The sequence below is a fragment of the Magallana gigas genome, chromosome 6 (genome assembly GCF_963853765.1).
Source record: "Magallana gigas chromosome 6, xbMagGiga1.1, whole genome shotgun sequence".
Lineage (NCBI taxonomy): Eukaryota > Metazoa > Mollusca > Bivalvia > Ostreida > Ostreidae > Magallana > Magallana gigas.
Window position 1 is genome coordinate 661,357 of NC_088858.1, and position 19,996 is coordinate 681,352.

At 36.1% G+C, this 19,996-nt stretch overlaps 2 protein-coding genes across 3 annotated transcripts; one reads left to right on the top strand and one right to left on the bottom strand.

Moving 5' to 3' along the window:
- Nucleotides 1-1,368: 1,368 nt before the first annotated feature.
- On the bottom strand, nt 1,369-12,461 carry LOC105339251 (cap-specific mRNA (nucleoside-2'-O-)-methyltransferase 1). Its single transcript, XM_011444717.4, has 22 exons — nt 12,320-12,461; nt 9,447-9,586; nt 8,531-8,692; nt 8,325-8,417; nt 8,164-8,235; nt 7,882-7,976; nt 7,602-7,674; nt 7,299-7,491; nt 6,690-6,808; nt 6,055-6,151; nt 5,786-5,918; nt 5,361-5,546; nt 5,179-5,235; nt 4,987-5,044; nt 4,824-4,892; nt 4,551-4,691; nt 4,353-4,478; nt 3,965-4,056; nt 3,449-3,565; nt 2,083-2,201; nt 1,828-1,936; nt 1,369-1,684 (listed from the first exon to the last, which is right to left on the bottom strand). The coding sequence occupies exons 1-22, from the start codon at nt 12,339-12,341 to the stop codon at nt 1,546-1,548; spliced, it is 2,412 nt and encodes an 803-aa protein (XP_011443019.3). The 5' UTR covers nt 12,342-12,461; the 3' UTR covers nt 1,369-1,545.
- Nucleotides 12,462-14,195: 1,734 nt separating this feature from the next.
- On the top strand, nt 14,196-18,270 carry LOC105339250 (cylicin-2). 2 transcript variants are annotated; one of them, XM_011444714.4, is made up of 3 exons: nt 14,196-14,345; nt 14,710-15,001; nt 15,883-18,270. In XM_011444714.4, exon 3 carries the CDS (start codon nt 16,288-16,290, stop codon nt 18,124-18,126), a length of 1,839 nt encoding a protein of 612 aa, XP_011443016.3. In that variant the 5' UTR covers nt 14,196-14,345; nt 14,710-15,001; nt 15,883-16,287; the 3' UTR covers nt 18,127-18,270. The 2 variants fall into 2 exon arrangements, with proteins under 2 accessions (XP_011443016.3, XP_011443018.3); XM_011444716.4 differs by having other exon boundaries at nt 14,710-14,978.
- The last annotated feature ends 1,726 nt before the right edge of the window (nt 18,271-19,996 follow it).

The window sequence follows — 19,996 nt, forward strand, 5'->3', positions numbered from 1 at the left end:
GGCAGGAATACTTTTCACTACTTCAATTTCATTGTTTATTTCCTTCTTTTCAATTAAATTTTTACATGGTCACACACACAAATGGTGGGGGGGGGGGGGGGGGCAACTCCATGTTGATTCAAATGAAGTTTTTGTATTTTGCTGTGCCCCCCCCCCCCCCCCCCCCCCAATGCTACGTGCCTGTTTCGTAGTATAAATTTCTTGTATGAAATAAACAAAATGCCTGTGGGCAACATCACTGACATGACAACATTATGAACAGGAAGGAAGCCTATCACATATATAGCCCTTTGTCTGCCTGGATTCAGATTGATGTCAGGACCAAAATTCAGAAAAAACACAAATATATTATTAAAATTATTTATTCAATGTCATAAGCTATAACCCATTTGAGTTGCAGAAAGGTCATGCAGGCATCAAAAGGGAAAAAGGGAATATCCTTTTTTCAAGGGAAACTATTTGCTAGTGCTTCTTTTACCGGTACCCATTCAACATGTTAAACAACATTTATTTGTAAAACCTCTCTAATTTATCCAAAATTTTAAATGGTCCATATCATTTTCCAAAATCATATAAATCCATAATCTCTTACTTGTTTGTGAGCTATGAGAGCGATATTACAGCAGGACCCTTAACTTGGAGTATTTATTCGTTTTAACCACGTAAATTTCATCAAACAAATTATAAATGAGTAACATTCCATTTTGTATCAAAGTACCAGTATATATGGTCGTAACCGATTCATTTAAACAACATAATTTTTAGGAAGAAGTGGTTGCTATATTTTATTTTTTTTACAGTTTTAGCCTCCTAGTTTTCTTTGGATTTAAATGTTTGCCAATGTTTGGTGGGCAGTGAAACAAATCAATTAAGGGCCAATCAGTTAATGATCTCCTATCAGCAAGATTCTAACAATAATGTATTTACTGTAATTGTGATAACTATTACTTATGTACAGTATTCTTTACGAAAAAAAAAAATAAATGGTAGTATTACATGTATAAACCATGGCTCATAATTTGACACCAACTGACTCGGTCTCATAAACAACACACGACAAAAATTCAAATGATCTTTCATTATTACAAAACTAGGACACATTTTTCTTCTCTAAGAAATATGTCAGTCCCTCCTGGCGGCAGAAATGCCCCAAATTCAAAGTGAAATTCAGGAATTATTTGCATCAGCCATGTTTTGACTTAAACCTTCAGGGAATTAATGTTTGACATCTGCATTGTAGATGAACACTGAACAATCAGCTGTTACATGCACAAAATTTATATTTAACTTTCTAAAAAAAATCCCATATTTCAAAGCCATCTCCGCTGTATTTGAATTCTGCAGCAAAAAACAAGTAAAAATTTGATTCACAACAAGATGTTTATATAAATCATACAAATTTATATAAAGAGTCAATCAAAAACACATTAATAAAATTCTCAGCAACATTTCATGGCTCATGTTGCACAAGAAAAAAACAAATTGTTCATGAGCGTTGAGGATGAAGATGAATAATATATATATAAGATGTAGGTTTATGTAAGGTCACCGAGGAGACAACATTTGAATGTAGTCCAAGAAATTGTCTTTGGAGATCTTTTTGGGGTTGGCTGAGAATGCCTGATTTGGATGGATTTTCACTCCTTCCTCAAACTTCCATAAATAGCTTGATTTCTTGCAGTCACTGAAAATACCAATAAAAGTTTATCAGAAAATGTCAAGGGATCAGATAATATTATTATTGTAAAAAAATGTTGATCGTACAATGGCAAGTGAGTAATGTGTAAGAGCTTTGTAAACATCTATGATTTTTATTACTCAACTAACCTGCAGTTTGCCATACTGTTTAAAGGACAGCTAAACGTTGATTCTTTTGTAAGAGTGTTGTAAAAGTACTTTTGATTGGCTGATTTGCTAAGCGCCATAGTCCAGGGATCTAAAAAATAAGCAAAAAATAAGAGAAAACAAAACCAGTACAGTGAAGCCAATTTATTTATTTGACTACGGTAAGTAAAAGTGATAATATCATTAAAGAAAGTTAATATCTTTTAAAAGATGTAAGCTATAGAAAACATTGTGTACCTTTGACAATTTTGACGATACAGAGACCAGAAGGCAGGAAGCATCGTCCGTCGTCACGGTCCGGGGGGCAGTAGCACAGACGGGGATTACTGGAGCCCTTCACTCGCCGGAACTCTAACCTGTCACAACAATAAAGACGTATCACATCCCAGGCAATAACTGTCATAGAATAACAAAATCACTGTACTGACTTCATAAACAGGGTTGTCTCTATGACCTGGGGGCGGGGAATTCCCCTGCCTATGATGACGTAATTACCCGACTATTATTGCATTTCAAACACAATCTAGCTATAAGCTAACCTCCCTGACCCCCTTCTATTTTTTTGCTTCTTCCTCCTACTTCAAATTTTAGTAACATTTCTGATGAATCTTGTCATAGGATTGGAAGAACAATCAAATTTTTAAAAAATCATTTAATCAAAATATGTGACGTATCAATAGGATCTTGATATTATTATTTTCACCATTTTGTGCATTTCCATTTAATCCAGATTTCAGCTTTACGTCCAAACATTTTACAGAGATTACTCCCTATATTATTTGCCATCCTTTCATGGAATAATGATTTGAACACACTTCAATCTACACTACATAGGGATGCTTCCCCATACATGGTTTTTGAGAAGATTTCTTCAGATTTTTAAACTTTATATGTTCCTAAATGAATGTAAAATTTGACAACCCCATTGGATTATGATTTCAACAAACTTAAGTCTACATTATCTGAGGATGAATCATTTTTGGTTTCAACTTTTCTGGCCAAATAGTTTTTGAAAAGATTTTAAAGATTATACCTTCAATTCATATGAAAAAATTGACCCCCCTCTCCTATTGTGGCCCCAACCAACCCTGGGGATCATGATTTGAACAAACATGAACCTACAATAGATGAAGAAGACAATTTTTCTGTCCAAATGGTTTTTAAGATTAGAGATTTTCCCCATGTATTCCTATGTAAAATTTGACCCCTCCATTCATTGTGGCTCCATCTGACTTCCAGAGATATTGATTTGAACAAACTTGATATTAAGCTACCTGAGAATGCTTCCATGCACATATGTATCAATTTATAGGCTGATGGCATCTGAGAAATTTTTTTTTTGAAAACGTCATTAAATTTTCATTAGTTCCTAATTATTTATATCCCCTTTACTCAGTAAGGCGTTGCCCTTCATTTGAACAAACTTGAATTCGCTTGGCCTGGGCATGCTTTGTGCCAAGTTTAGCTGAAATTGTCCCTATGGTTCTTGAGAAGAAGACGGACATGTTTACGATAACGACTCCAACATCAGACATGGACAAGTTGTGATCAGAAAGCTCACTCAAGTGTTCGGCTCAGGTGAGCTACTAGTGACCGGCCTAACCTGTCAAACAGCTGATGGACCTCCTCCAGCCTGTAGATGTATGGGATGTGGATCTTGGTCAGATCGTTGCGAGTATGTTTGGTGATGCACCGCACAAACTTCTTCAGCCGCTCAATTCTACAGAAATTATTAGATGGTCATTATAATCACAGAACAGTTACATACATGATTTTTTAATGATTGTTTTAATGAACTTAGATTAATCAAGTTCACAGACAGCAGAAATCAAACTTATTAACCCTGTTAACCTTTTTACTCACAAAGAATTTACAATATTAACTGAAGTGGAATCTTTCTCTGGGTTAGTGTTCATGTACAGTTTTAAGCAAAAGATAAATAGAGTAAGCAAACTTTAAGAAAGAAAATCAATAATCAATGAGAAATGAATTGTTTGAAATTAGTGTCTTAATTAAAAGAAAGATAAATTGAGTACAAATTTGTTTAAATTAATCTTTTAATCTCATGCATCAAATTCAGTTGACCAGGCCCCTTGTCATATTAAAGTTGTAGACTTGCCTGTCGCTGAAGGCGTAACTACGGACATCTTTGCCGTACAGGAAGAGAGCGTCTAGAGCATGCAAGATCGTCACCCTCCGCTGGCCTGTCCCCTGGGGGAGAGAGAGAAAAGTCAGGGTAATAGCATGCTGTGTCTTCATAAAGGTCACAGAGGGTGACATATGTACCCCTGTGTTTGTTTATCAATCAGAAGAAATTAAAAGAAGATTAAAAACAGCATCAGTGATGCAACAAGACTGTAGTCAATACACAGTACTGAGAAGGAAAAAAATAGGCAAGTCAAAATTAAAAATCTGCCCAACCCAATTTTTTTTCTCACATGAATGTAATGTTGAAATATCTTATTATATTTTCAGGCTTTACGTGAGAAACATAAACTCTGAAATACCTCGCCTTTCATCTCCTGAACGATCTCCACCTCGATCAGTGTGTCCGTCGGTAGTTCGATTCGTATCTCATCCAACTTCCTCCAACGCGATTGAGGATTTCCATCCCATTTAAATACATGCGACCTCTGAAATTAACATTAGTTTTTAACAAGAAATAGCAGCGGTAGAAGTGATAGCAAACAATGAAAGCTGCATACCCCACAGCCAAGTAGGTACCAGCGCTTCCTCTCTTGGTTCCCCACCACATAACATCGGTAATTGTACGGAGTTTTGATATTGGAGAGTGTGTCTGGGCTGAGATCCTCTATGTCATGGGAAATAAAATCCACATCACTCCCCTGTAACCCAAAAATCAATCTATAACTTAACATCTAACGAGCTACAAGTACATTAACAAAATTCAAAGAACCGGGTTGTCTCCTGTGGAATATTTGGATGCATTGTACATTTAATTTTAAATGCGTCAATACCTCTGTGATAGATTCAAACTTGTCTTTGGGATTTGATTTTGTAGGAGCTTTTCTGACTTCATCAGGGAGCTACAATATAGAAAATAAGTCCTTATGCACATCATATTGAAATTCAGAACTTTAACAGTTGTTTGGAGATATAATGAACTTTAGCTAAACCTACATTCCATCTCTTCAGGCAGTCTCTGCGAACATCAGCCTGCCTGGTCTCGTACAACTGACTGAAATCAAATGAATTCAAACAAATACACACGCCATCTTGAATCTTATTTCACTTCATAATTCAAACATATATACAGGCCATCATTTCATGTAACTTTTATCATCAAAGAAGTTTTAAAATGTTCATAAATACCCGTTCTGAACAAAAGCTTGAATCTTTTTTAAACCTGAAATCTGCATTTGACCAAGTCTGCAAATAAAACAAAAACATGGCTATATTCATGATAATCACAGGATAAAAGAGTAAAGAATGTCATATCAATTAACAAGGCAGTTTCAATTAAGAACAAGATGTTAAGAGCAAATTAGACTCACTTTACATTAGACTCATAAATGTAGTTGATAAAACACTCGTCTGCATGAAGCTCATCCATTGGAACAATATGGCAGACATCCTGTGTTGAAGATGGGACCAGAAGACGATTTAGATCTAGGTTAATCTCATGCATGTACTGTCTAACTGGGTCACAGTCATCACGGAGACCCTGGCAAACTATGTACCTGTTACCATGGAGAAGGTCAAAGTTGACAAATTGACTAAGTTAAACTAGATCTGGCTCTGCAGCATCAAAACTTTGATGAGCTCACTCATTATTTCAGCCACATCTTTTCACATAATATGCCTTTTGCTTAATTTGAAAGTGATGCTCATATCAACATTTAGCTTGTCATAGTGTTTTGGCCCTTAAGCCTGCTACGTTAGGAGACAAAAGTAAGGATATCTTTTTAACGAGACAAACCTCTCTGAGTTTGCTGGGCGGCTGGTGACGGGTTTACAGATGGAGACTTTGTGGAAGATTCTGTACATCAGATAGACCAGCCCCACACTGAACGGGGTGAACAGGTCAAACAATTTACACACAAAGTGACCACCTGTCAAAACAAGAAACAACCAATAAATGAACGCCAATGAACAATGTAATTCTCTACAGCACATGGTAATTTCCTACTTCTGTTCTGTTGATTTTTTGATATGTTCATTAATAAACGAATCTGATCTGAGCCTTACCGGGTCTCAGGATGGAAATGGCGACCAGGAACTGACAGAGATAGAGCTGTTTGGACAAAATCTCCTGGATGTTTTCTTGACCTTCCACTGAGAAACCCTGAATTAAAGTTAAAATCATTCTTCTATATGAATAGTTGGGCAAGCGAGGGAGGTGCACCACTGAAATCACTTCTCACTCCTTCTGCAGCACTGTTTGAGCTAAACTGATTTTTGAGGAGAGTCAGTAATATAATCAGTGTACATCTCCCTCGCACTCCTGTTATAACTTTATCAATAACCAATTTAATCAGATTGATCAATAACAAACAGTGCCGGTTGTCATCAGTATGCAGAGAGAGTTGTCCTTCTTTGAATGAAATGGCATGACTTTATTTCTTATTTATAAAAAATAAATCTCTTTTACTTATACTATTTGAATCTACTTTTTAAATTCATAAAACAATTCATGGGTACTAAGTGCGCAGTAAGATGTACATTAGTATGTACATGAGTGAGAAGAACTTTTACAACAATGTAATGTATGTACATGTAAGAGTACAAAATGAGGTCTACATTTAAATATATGTTTTTTGAGGCATGCATATCTTCAAGTTCTTCAGCCCAACAGATACCTTAAACACAATTTGAACACCTACCCCATCAGCCATAACAAAGTAGACCCCTTTGCCATCAGTGTTGTCCTTCACAAACTTGACAAACTCTGCCTGGTTCTTGGGGTTAAATATGTCCCCATCTCCTTCAATACCTCCAACACCTGGTCAGGTTTAAAGAAAATTTTAAGATCTTTAAAAGAAAAAAATATCTTGTTCTTTGTTGAAGAGTTCATAAAAGTATAAGGCTTGTAGAAGGTACATGTATGTTCTCAATCACATTGTGCATTGTACATTGATGTGGAATTCTCCTTGTCCAATAGCTACTGTGGTTTCATTAATATTCAAGGGTATCAATTTTCGTGGATAAAGTGAAAATCACAGTTTCAAGGATACGTAAATTCGTGGCCATTGGTCTTATCAATACAAAATGTTATTAGAAATTGCACTTCAATGAACACTTAATTTCGTGGATCAACTAAATAACGAAATCCACGAAAATTGGTATTCAACGAATATTGATGAAACCACAGTATAAGATACGGAGGGGGTTCATACAAATATTTTGTTTCGTTGGGTGTCAATATGCAATAGTACATTGCACAAGTTTTTGTATTTTCATGAGTAGACAGTCTTGTATTGAACATTTCCTACCATAATGAGGCTCAAACATTTCAGGAGGTCCTGCAAAAAAGTCTTCCAGTTTGAAGTCACAAGGACCTTTCAAGGTCATTCCGAATCCCTTGGCGTCCCCCTTGGTTCTCCACAGCACGTACTCACTGAAACCTCCCGGCCCCGCGCAGATATCAGCGAAGAACAAAATGTCGGAAGGCTTCAGTATAGGTTTCTAAAAAACACGACACATTGGTGTATATATACATGTAGGTATAAAAATAAAACTAAAGAGCTAACTTAAGTCAAAATACCACAGATACTAATACCAGATATGGTACTGACCCCATTTGCATCCTTCGGTGATGTAAACATGTCATCAAGCATTGAATCCATGTTTGCCATTTTGACCGCTGCTCTTTGAAAGAGAATTGAATTTATTAGTACTGTATGTCAGTTATGATAAACATCGTTTTTGTACAGGAACATGACACATATTTGTAACTGGTTGAAATAAAACAAACAACTCTCCCATATCTTGTAAGGATTATATCATGTTCTATCAAAGGGACATGTGTAGGGTTGGAATGGGTAATACATGCATGAATATATATGTAAAAGTTACCTGTTGAGAAAGAACACTCCCCGTATCGTCTCGTAAGGATTTGATCGTGTTCTTGCTCTTCTCATTTCCTCTGGCTCAAGTTCATCAAATACATTCTAGGATGTTAAGAATTTCTTTTCAAAATATTATTTTTGAACAAATCAATTTTTAGGTGTACTGGTAGCAAACAGTAAAAAATAAAAATTTAAACAATAGATTCCAAATAAGTAGAAGAGGCGGAGTTCATGTACATTGTTCCTACATATACATGTATCTTTTCGATGATCAAACACACTATCCTACCTTGCATTTTATAATCGCTGATAAAACATCTTCATCGCAGAACTCTATTTCATCATCTATTGTTAACTTTTTCTGGAAAAGAGAGACATTTTATCATTGATGTAAACAACTTCAGAAGTTATGTACGGATCAGTAAATGAAGCACCAGGGGACTCCGATACCTTGCCCACGACTTTCCAGTTCCGCATTATCTCAATGCTGGGAACTGGCTCACCACATTTTGGGATCCAAGAAATCTCCTCTTTTTCAATGATCTGAAAATAGAATTTGAGTTTAGCGAATCAATAAAGTTTAAAATCAAAGGTCTTACAATTAAGCTCGACGTAACCAAAGGTTCATTTGTTTCACCTCAGTAAACAACTTTTACCTCCTCGAGCTCGAAGTTCCAATCCACTTCCCTCGACGGCTCGAGTCCTTTGATGCGTAACCCCAGACCGCGCCTCCCTCTCTGATTGGACGCCTCCACAATCTCGGTCCGCCCCTGCTGTGCCTTACCCAGGCCCATTCCCTCTTTGTAGCCCATCTTGGCCTGTAGATGGAACAAGGACAATGCTATGTAGATGCAGAACAAGTTTGAGTGTAGGTGCAGTGTTATAAAGATATAAGATCAATTCATCATTTGGTCAAAATTCATAATCTTGATTTGCAGTTACGAAATTAATTTAATATTTATTAGTTTATGCTTCAAAAACCGGAAACCACCGGAAACCAGTTTATAAAATAGTGTAAACTATTCCTAAACATTTTATATTGTATAAGACTAATAAATACATGTATTAAATTAATTTCTTATTATTCTAAATTAACTTTTTGCATTAATTGCAGATAAAAACTGTCATCTGACTTTTAAAATGACTGCAATATGTATACAAAATTCAAATGTAACGTTAGGCTCATTGATACGTATTTGACGTTAGTCTTACTATGACGTAGGCAACATTCTTTATATCATAAATGATATTAAATCATTTTTTTAGCCAATCAGAAAACCCTTTACAATCAAAATTAAATTATTGAAAAATAACTATGAAGCACAGCATGAAGATATAAACACCCAGCACACGTCTTTATTACACAACACTTCATTAATACCTTATTTTCTATCAGAAAAGTTTTAAGAACTACCGGTACAATTAACTGCTTTGGTCTATTGGTTACCATTGCACCATACAGCAGACTCTTCATCACAAAATATATCTATATCACCAATAAACTATTAGAAACACTTTAAGACACAAGACCATCAGATTCATAGCTCAACCAACAACATTTTTGCTACTGACCATCATCCTGGCTGAGAAGTCATTATACAGGCCTCCGCCCACATTTTCCACCTTCTTCTTTTTCTGGGGCGGCTCACCGAGGTCTCCATCGTCATTGTTAGAGCCGATGTGTAGGGCATCCTCAGGCTCTGAGTCTGAGTCTACAGTACATGTATCATATCATATGAATCTATAGTACACAATCATCATATTATCTACAGTACATGTATCATGATATAAATCTACATCAGTATGTGTATCATAAAATAAATCTACAGTTTGAGCACATGGCTCAGTGGTCATGGGTGTTAGGCCAGTAACCGAAAGGTCGCTGGTTCAAACCCCGCTGTGGTCACTTGATGTTGTGTGTTGTGCACTTAGACAAGGCACTTTATCTACATTGTCTCAGTCCACCCAGCTGAAAATGGGTACCGGCTTACGCTGGGGGTTAACCTGCGATGGACTAGTGTCCCATCCAGGGGGAGTCTAATGACTCTCATCAGCTTAGCACCACGGAAACCGGGGATAAGCACCGGCCTTATGTGCCTTCATGGCACGGAGAAGGATTTAACTTTAACTTTATCATTATTATAGATTGAAGAGAAGTAGAGCATTTCTTAAAAGTTTTCTATTTTAATGTTTAAAAAATAAACAACAAGAGGCCCAGGGGCTACATCGCTCATCTGAGCAACAATAGCTGAAATTCTGATTAAGGTATTCAATGTATAATGAAGGGGTATTGAACAATTTTGAATCATTTTAAACTAGTTAAATATGTATTGCTAGATAACAATGAAAGTGAAATGAACCAAATTTACATGACTGACGACATATAAGAAGCCGGTCATTTTGCACCTTAACATTTTTTAATGATTTATCTCCCCTTGATAGAAAAAGAAAATTTTAATTTCCTCAAAATATCTGCGGTAAGTGATTCATTTTATTTCATATTTTAATAGAGAGAACGTTTATGCATGTATTAACCAAGAGAGTTTTAAGAATTTTAAGTAACATTTTACAATATCTTAATAAAATATATGTTTCCCATAGACTTCAATGCAAAATTCAAGGTGTAATTAGCTGGACCATAATCACAATTTTGAAAATTCCTTTGGTGGAGTATTTTCATTTGATAAAACCTTCAAAATGATATCATGATTAGGAATATTGGACCATTCATTTATTAGGTACAAAATGTGGTCGTTATACATCGAATACCTTGACACCTACCAATTTTTATCCACATAATACCAAACCCCTTTCATTGTTTTAGATTTTTCTTTATTCCTATTTACCCCCCCCCCCCCCCCCCCCCCCCCCCCCTTTTGGCACCACTTTTCTCCAAGGAATCACGATCGAACTTCAGTATGTGTTTCAGTTTTTTTGGCTGAATGCTTTTCCAGAGGATCTTTAAAGATTTTTCTTTATATCTTCCCAAATGAAAATTTAAAGTAACACTTGCCCCCCCCCCCAATTGTTGCCCCACCATACCCAGGGGATCATGATTTGAACAATTTTAAATCCACACTACTTAGGGATGTTTCCACACAAATCTAAACTTTTCTGGCCTAATGGTTTTTGAGAAGAAAGATTTTCTCTACACATTCCCAATGTAAAATTCCTCCTCCCATTGTGCCCCCACCCTACCCTCGAGAACCATGATTTGAACAAACTTGAATGTACAGTAACTGAGGATGCTTCTACACAAATTTGAGAATTTCTTACCTTATAGTTTTGAAAGGAAGATTTTTAAAGATTTTTTCTATATATTCCTATGTAAAACTTGATACCCCATGATTTGAACAAACTTGAATCTAAACACCTGAGTATGCTTGATCCATACCAATTTGAACTTTTCTGGACAAATTGCTTTTAAGAAGAAGATTTTTAAAGATTTTCTCTGTATACTATTAGGTAAAACTTGATCCCTCCCCCTCACCCCTCCATTGTATCCCCGCCCTATATCCAAGAACCATGATTTGAACAAACTTGAATCTAGAATGAAATAACTACCTAAGGATGCTTCCACAGAAATTTGAGCTTTTCTGGACAAATTGATTTTGAGAAGAAGATTTTTGAAAAATACAAAAAGATTTTCAATTATTTTAAATTATCTCTCCTTTTCATAGAGCTTGATGCGCGACCCTTCATTTGAACAATTTTCAATCCCATTCACCCAGTGATGCTTTGTGCAAAGTTTGGTTAAAATCAGTCGAGTGGTTCTGGAGAAGAAGATATTTAAATGTGAAAAGTTTACAGTGACAATAACAGTTTTCTACAACAACGACAGACAACAGATAAATCTTGATTATAAAAGCTCACTTGAGCCTTCGGTTCGGGTGAGCTAAAAATGTTGACTTTGAAATGGGAAACAAGTTTTTGAGGTAGGTATTTTTTCACATATGTATAAATTTATATACACAACTATGGTGTTTTGGAAATATAAGTTTCATTACTTTTCTTTTAACACTACATCACCTACAAGTTTATTACATTTGATTTGAGAAAGATGAAATAAATTTTTGTAGAACAGGTTGTATAAAGCAAAATAGTTAATTTGCATTTTATCAACTTTCTAAACCGTTGAAATTTTCATGCGAAAGGCATTTATGCAATTATGAATGGAATGCGACTGGTAATTGTAGAGTTTATGAATGAGGGTGCAATAGTGATGTAAACATTTCATTCCGTTTTAGGATACAACAAACTACGTCTACATTCAGCGCTATAGTGTCAGTGTCTTGAATCGGAGAGTACAATGTATGCGATTCATGTTATAAACTTATCAAAATGGCCTTTAAAATCGTCAGGTGTTAAAACACGATTATTAACATTTGCAAAAGACAATACAACTCTCCTAATCTATCGCCAAATCGTGTAAAAAAAATAATAACCTGATAAACTTCGAGATGCCATGAAGTTGATCAACTTCGTAGAAATTCTACTTTCACTTTATTTGGCGGTTGTTTCTGTCTCGATTACAAAAGATTTGAAAAGAAAAGAAAGACAACCCATGTTTTTGCAATGTTACTTATGCAGGAATAAAATAGATACACAAAACATTATTACCAAAAAAATCAATTAAAGAGTAAAAAGTAATAAAAAAATAAATTAAGTGTACCGATAAATAGAAAATTTCAGTGATACCGATAAATAGAAAAATTCAGTGCTTTTTAAAATTACCAAACTATGACTGAAATACATGTACGTCTCACTTGCGTGTTTATTATAAATTGTAGTAGCAGATTCGCTAGATCCGTAATATTTACAAAATCTCTGGATGATTAATATAAACATAATCTCTTTAACATTATCTCAATATTTCATAAAAATTAACAGAATCTCTTCAATACGATCATATGATCTCTATAATAAAAAAATGATTACTATATAATATGAATAATATCTATATCATTTATACAGAATTTTATCTCTACGGTGTATTCGTTTGGTCGATTGAAGAGTTGCAAGAGTAATTCTAGTTTGCTCGTTTGCAGTGTAGAGATCTCCGGTAGATCAGTCTCCATTGTCTACTTTCCAAATAGCAAGTCAAACGAATACATCCCCTAGACCAGAATATCTATATCATTCTTTACTCAGACTATGGGCCATTGAATAGACAGAATCTCTAGATCATTAATATAGACAGAATCTCTAGATCATTGATATATAGACAGAATCTCTAGATCATTGATATAGACATGCAAAATCTCTAGATCATTGATATATAGACAGAATCTCTTAATCAATGATATATATAGACAGATTCTCTAGATCATTAATATAGACAGCATCTCTAGATCATTGATATAGACAGAATCTCTAGATCATTAATATACTAGACAGAATCTCTAGACCCGATTAATACAGACAGAATCTCTTGATCGATGATATATATATAGACAGATTCTCTAGATCATTAATATAGACAGAATCTCTAGATCATTGATATAGACAGAATCTCTAGATCATTAATATACTAGACAGAATCTCTATACCCGATTAATACAGACAGAATCTCTTGATCAATGATATATATATAGACAGACTCTCTAAACCATTAATATATATAGACAGAATCTATAAACCATTAATATACTAGACAGAATATTTAGACCATTAACAAATATCTGTTTAGATCTATTTTTGAGCACAATTTTAAGATCATGAACAGAATCTCTTGTTCATTTTATAGAAGTGTTGAACATAATATAAAGATAGTCAATGTGAACAAAACGTTTACATCGTTAGCGCCTGGAGCATGTGGGTAGTGACAACACCCATATTGACAAACATTTTAGCAGATTCGTGACTTGCAGTCAAATTAAACCCTCTAGCTGTCAAAAATCGCATTGAATATCCGACTACAAGTTATTGATGATTATGAAGTCAATATTTGCTCAGACTTTATTTAACGCATAAATTCCACCGTTATATTAAATCCGGCAAATATACGAGATTGAGAACTTCAATCAAACGACACCCCCTGTCTACTGTGGAAAGTAACATGTTCCTGGGTATACGAAAACGATGTTACAAGCCATGCAAGACAGGTGTACATGTATTTTTCATTTATTTATTTTTTTTTATATAAGAAACCTCTCATGGAGAAATCGTTAGGTCGACTTTTTATTGAACGGCCGTGCCTCTTCCCAGGCGAAGTCTGATGGTCTAGTGCCGATAAGTAAAATTTGATCATAACTTGTCAACTCCCGGAGAGGGTTACTTGACAAATAAGGGTCCGGACGTGTCTACGAATTAATTCTGAGAGCCCTAACCCCCCGATAACTACATTCTGTTCAAACACACTGTGTACATAAGAATTCTGTCATACGAGACATCAGAACAAGCCAGATTAAAAGAAAAATAAAACTACAGTAAAAAGTCACAAAATAAGAAGACGGAAGAACTCGGACCGAGGTAAGATCGCCAGATACACTAGATTATTCAGGTCTTTATACGCTGCAAAAAATTCCATCAAAGAACCCATTTCATGTCTCACAAAAAATAAAACGTGAAGCTTGGTGAGATTTCTACAGAAAGTGGCGAGTTTAATCAATGCTACTTGGTCGATATGTATTCAGATTTTAATTACTTTCTGCTGATGCCTCTGATTGCCTTTCAATTTGCGTACAGTGGAGTTATAAAGTATCGCTTAATTACAACCGAATTTATGTAAACTGTTTTATTTAGATCGATAAATACAAAAATGTTTCAAGACTTTTTTTTATATTCGTTACGTCTTAACTCTGAACAGTTTTTTTTTTCTTATTTTCTAAATTAGCAACGTAAAGAAAAAAGTCAGATTGCTTGTCGACGGGGATCACATTTCATTTCATAACAAGGCGCTTTGTGATTTAATAAATCTGTCATTGACTGTGATTGGCGTTTTCCCTATGAAAAGTCTGACATGCTACAAAAAGTGAATTAATTGCCCCCCTGTGGGGATTTAAAGTGTCGGGGGTGGACCTACCAGTTCCGTCTTGTCGGTACAACCGAGAGAGAGTGGGAGAGACGGCTACCTGGGCTATCACGGAGGGACGGGAAACCCAGGTAATTACATCATCATTACCCAGGTAAGTTCTATGAAATATACTCAGTTGAAGTTAATTAATGGAATGTACACATGTACGTTAAATGAAGTCATTAGCTAGGAAAATACACAGATACGATTATGAAATTACTATCCATGATATATAAAGGTAAGCTAATGATGTTAACGAAATCATTTTCTGCGGAGTATACACAGGCAAGTTTTTAAAGTAATTACTCATATTACATGTTATGTTAAAAAATCATTGTCATTGATTGGTTATCGTAGAAATATCATAGACCAATTGATTTGCTAAAGTACACGTAGGAAAAATTCCGTAATAATAACTTACAGAGATATTCATGTATTATATACGCTTGTAATCATTTCTATCGTTCAAAACATGCAATGTTACACAATTATATTAACTTTGGTTGGATTTTAGTCAAAGTTAATGCATATCAATGCAACGGCAATCGGACAAAACGCATGGAATACTCGATCAAAACTTATTTAATTAAAATTCCGGCGTCATATATATATATAGCCACCTCCCCCCCCCCCCTTTTCTCTATCAAAACATTCGTTTAAGTCTCTAAAATAATTCTCCAAAGAGTAAATGTCTTGAGTTCTACAAACGCCGTCGACTTTTCTGTTCTGTCTGTAAACTTGAAGTACCAGGCCCTGTCCACTTAATTCACTGGGTGAACAAATATTTTTAAAAAGCATTATCGTCTTGGAGACTGTCGTTTTAAATGTCAGGGAATCTCCAATTTATGTATGAAGTGACAAGACGTAATCACGGAAATACGTCTATTTATGACTTTGTTACTTATACAATCAATACAAACCCAAACATTGTTAACTCCACAACTTTAAACCAATTGCCAAAGAAAACAAACAATTTAGGATTTTTATTTCCAGATTAAGCGGTGCTCCAGATTCACTAGGCTCTGTGAATTACTGAGACAGACAAGGATTTAGGGGTAGCTGAAATCTTCAGGGTGCCAACCAGTGACAGAAGATCGAAGCGATCAGCTAGCTCAAGAACGCCGAGAAAAAAAGTGGAAAGTGGACTATCTCTACCATAAACAGAATGGTGAGATCTCTCGGATAATGAGTTTAAAATCCAAAAACTTTAAACAGCTGAAGAATTTAGAGCGAGGAGTAATTATTTTCTCAGCACAATACTGGCATTGTCTGTCAGGACTATCTGAAGAACAATGAACAAGAGGCTACAATGTGATATATGAATATTAATGAAAACAGGAGAACTCCCTACAAAGAAAAATAAGCTGGATATTAGAGGAACGATAAAAGGTGACAACCATGAAACAAAAGAAGTTAGAAGCAAGTTGTTCTCGGAGACGGAATTTAAAACAAACACGGCCAAGGAGTCAGAATTCCGAGTCTGAGGACGGCCCTACAGAAGACAACAAAAGCCACGCTCCCTCAAAGACAGAGTGTATTGTAGTACCCGCCGTCACTCTGGACAGGGACACCAGTGAAGGAAAGGACCCCGAGATTACAGAATGTGACGAATCGGAAACAAATGGCTTGGAAGTGATTATTAATGGAAATACTGATCCCAAAGATTGTGAAGAAATCGATAGTAAAATCTGTGATTCTGATCTTATGATAGATAATTCTGTTAAAAATGAAAAAGGAAATATCAATACAGAAAAACTGAATAGTGAAGAAAATAAAAAAGAAGCAGAAAGTGGGAATATATCACAAACATTGGAAGACTTCAGCACAGGTAGTGATTTCAACGATAAGACAGGGGAGACAAAAGAGAAATCGGAAAATGTTCGTGAAACCGACAAAGATCAGGACATTGACTCAGATGCTATTGACAAACAAAAAACAGACAAGGACATAAAAACTGAAATGAAGGGAACAAAAACCGATTTACGAACAATAGAGGAGGAGAATGAGGGACGAACGGACGCCGGGTCGGAGAGCAGCGCATCCCGGAAGTCGACGAAGAGGGACCGGAACTCACAGAGGAGATCAATCAGCGCCATGTCTACTCCCAGACACGCTTCCAGTAGGCACTCCTTCTCCTGTGTGGAGGGGAGACAATCTCTCCTGGGGGGTAACCGCGTCCCCCGCAGATCCCAGTCGGCCCTAGAACGACCCAAGTCCAAATCACGCGCGTCGCTGGGCGACCCGTTCAGGTTTACAAAAGCCGAGCTGGAGTGGTACCTACCCCGGAAGAGTTTTTTCGACTGTCACGACAAGGCCTTGAAAGAAGCGGGCGTGGAGAGCGCTGAGACAACAAACCGAAAGGAACAAATGAAGCAGAGGGTGGCTGAAAAGATCAAGAAAGAGAAGGATCTAAGGGAAAGGCGGAAAGAGCTAGAGAACCCTAAGCCAGAGGAAACAAAGACCGATACTACTTCAACTCAAGAAGACAGCCAATCCATTAACGCGGACACAAGGAGCGAAAAAGACGCAGACACCAAGAGTGAAATTGACAAGTTCGAAACAGAAGATGATGTAGTGATAGCAAAGCTAGAGGAGGCACAGACATTAATCAGCAAACCTTCACCCTCTAAAAAAGTGTCGCGTCACAAGAAGAAGACCCACGACTACGACGAAGACGAGGTTCGCGTGGACTACCAGCCCCTTCTCCAATATCTCAAATACGTCCAGGAACATCCCGACGAGTTCCACGCTCACCGTAAGCAAAGCATCCAGCAGGATCACGTGGGGTCCAGAGCTAGCCCGTGGATCGTCAGGCTAGCAGAGATAACTGAGAGGCGAAACATGACCACGGCCCAGTGTCTGGTGACCAAGAGTGTGGTATTAGAGGCAGCGCGAGACATACGGCCACGGATGACCGATCCGGGCCAATGGACCATGTCGCAAAAGGAGAGGGCGTTGTTAGGAAACTTGAATTCTGGAAAAGGAAATCTGTTTGCCGCGGTGAAGCAAGACTTGCCGACTCACGACTCCCAGAACCAAGATGACGGAAAGTCGGACTTTGAAAAGGAGAAAGCGAAACTGGAGAAGTGGCTGAAAACAGTGTCCACTGCTGGGTTAATAAAAGCTAAGGAGCTGGCGCTGCGAGATCTTGGAGAAGAAGACATTTACCAGAGTAAGTGGTGGTCGTCTCTACAGACCTGCTCCTACCTCCGACAGAAGGGGATCAACTCCACGTAGGCCCTCTGTATGTGCTGTATCTATAACAAGTCCGACAGAAGGGTATCAATTCCACATAGACCCTCTGTATGTGTTGTATCTAAAACAAGTCCGTCCAGTGCATTTATTCAAAAGATATTGCATTAAATTTTTATTATTTTTTTCTACTTTAGTTGAATTAAAATTCAATAACATTGAAGAAAAAAACCATCGTTATATTTTGGTGGATTTACTATAGAAAGCAACCTGTTTACAGTGCTTATTCATTACTGCTAGTATTTCTATTTCCTTAGTTTTGATGTTGCACATGAGTACGTTTCCGGAATGGAAATAACAATGCATAAACCTATTTAAATTTTATTGATCAAAGTCATATGGTTTAAGGCAATAGTCAATTGATAATTCAATATAAGTATTGAATTGCGAATCTGATACATTTCACGAACAAAAAAAAATCAGGTTTAAATGGAACGTGTTTTTTTTTTTAAATCAATAGATCGTGGTAATGCTTGGCGTAAAAATCTGAATTAAGAAAAACACCCAATTACATATAGAGGAATTCTCAGTGTCTGATTCTCCACTTAACTTTTAAATGAATTTTGGCTGAATGGAGCATAAAAAGTTAATGTCTTTTCGAGAGTTGTAAGAATAACATACAGGGTAATAGATATCACTCTGAGAGAGAGACATGACACGACACAACTCATTATTTTTAAATCTCTTTCGAAGATATATGAGATCTTTTTTTTCTGGATTTTGAGTATATCAAATAACCATGAATTTTAGACGAATGAATGCACCCGTTTATCATGGTCCATGGCAAATTGAAATATCATATGTTATATAACATTTTTTAAAAATCAAAATCAGTAATAACATATTTATCATCTCATTTACACGTGTATATTATCAATACATCTTCATATCTTACAAATCAATGTAGGGTGTTTTGTGAAATGTCGATCGGCGCTTTAAAAAAAATCAAAGTACTGAAGTACTGATGGGAGTTGATTTTATCGATTATTATTTATCTAAAAATCAACGATATGTTATTTTGCTTGGCAAGTAGTTTATAATCTCTATTTGAATTACGCACATTTTTAAAATATGGATTCTCGGACTTTTCCGACAAGAATTTCGAGAAAACCTTATTATGTTGTGTAATATTTAAAAATAGAATTGATTTCATCAAACTATCTATCGGTATTCGAAATATTTCAAAAAGTGTATGGATCCAACCAATAATGAACTCTAGTCTCGTTCAACCAGATGCTCGGCGGTCGCCGTTAATCTCTGACAAGTAAGAGATACTAGGTCACGTGATAGCTTGATGATGCGACCTCTAAATATAGACTGACTCTCTGCTTGTCGGAGATGTACGGAGACACCCGATGGTTGAACTCTGGCGTAGGAATACATACGACTGAAAAAAAAACTTCTAAATTGTTCGTACTATTTAAAATCTGACTATTTCTAAGGTATTTATAAATAAGTTTCCTTTTTTAAAAATGCTTCAGCGTACATTACATCGAATTTATCGATTACTTTCAAGAACTAACTCTTGTCAGCGGTGATGATTTGTGCTTAGGTCCAAACACTGTTTTAGTTTTGGTTTGCCAGAGTAACTGCATAGGAGAGTTGATTAAAATCAACTCCCAATAAGTCTTCAAATTAAACAATAAAAGTAAGTTTCTCTGAATAGCAGACGCTGTCCTGACATTTTGATTTCCAATGAAGTGTTTACATTTGCTTAACTAAATTTCGAACCTGACGTAATTAATATGCAAGTATATTGCACGCGAGGGTGATATTATAACAATTACAAAAGGGAAATTTTATACAATAAATGCTGTTTTTGAGGTCAATACGATGAATTTGTAACCCGAAAATA

What these genes read in the sequence shown, in the direction of transcription:
- LOC105339251 (XM_011444717.4), bottom strand. Translation starts at nt 12,341, where the DNA reads ATGGCATCTCGAAGTTTATCAG. An exon ending in ACTGCCTGAAGAGATGGAAT is followed by an intron (nt 4,893 to 4,986) that starts GTAGGTTTAGCT and finishes TCTATATTGTAG; the next exon opens with CTCCCTGATGAAGTCAGAAA. An exon ending in TATCGTCAAAATTGTCAAAG is followed by an intron (nt 1,937 to 2,082) that starts GTACACAATGTT and finishes CTTATTTTTTAG; the next exon opens with ATCCCTGGACTATGGCGCTT.
- LOC105339250 (XM_011444714.4), top strand. Translation starts at nt 16,288, where the DNA reads ATGAAACAAAAGAAGTTAGAAGCAAGTTGTTCTCGGAGACGGAATTTA.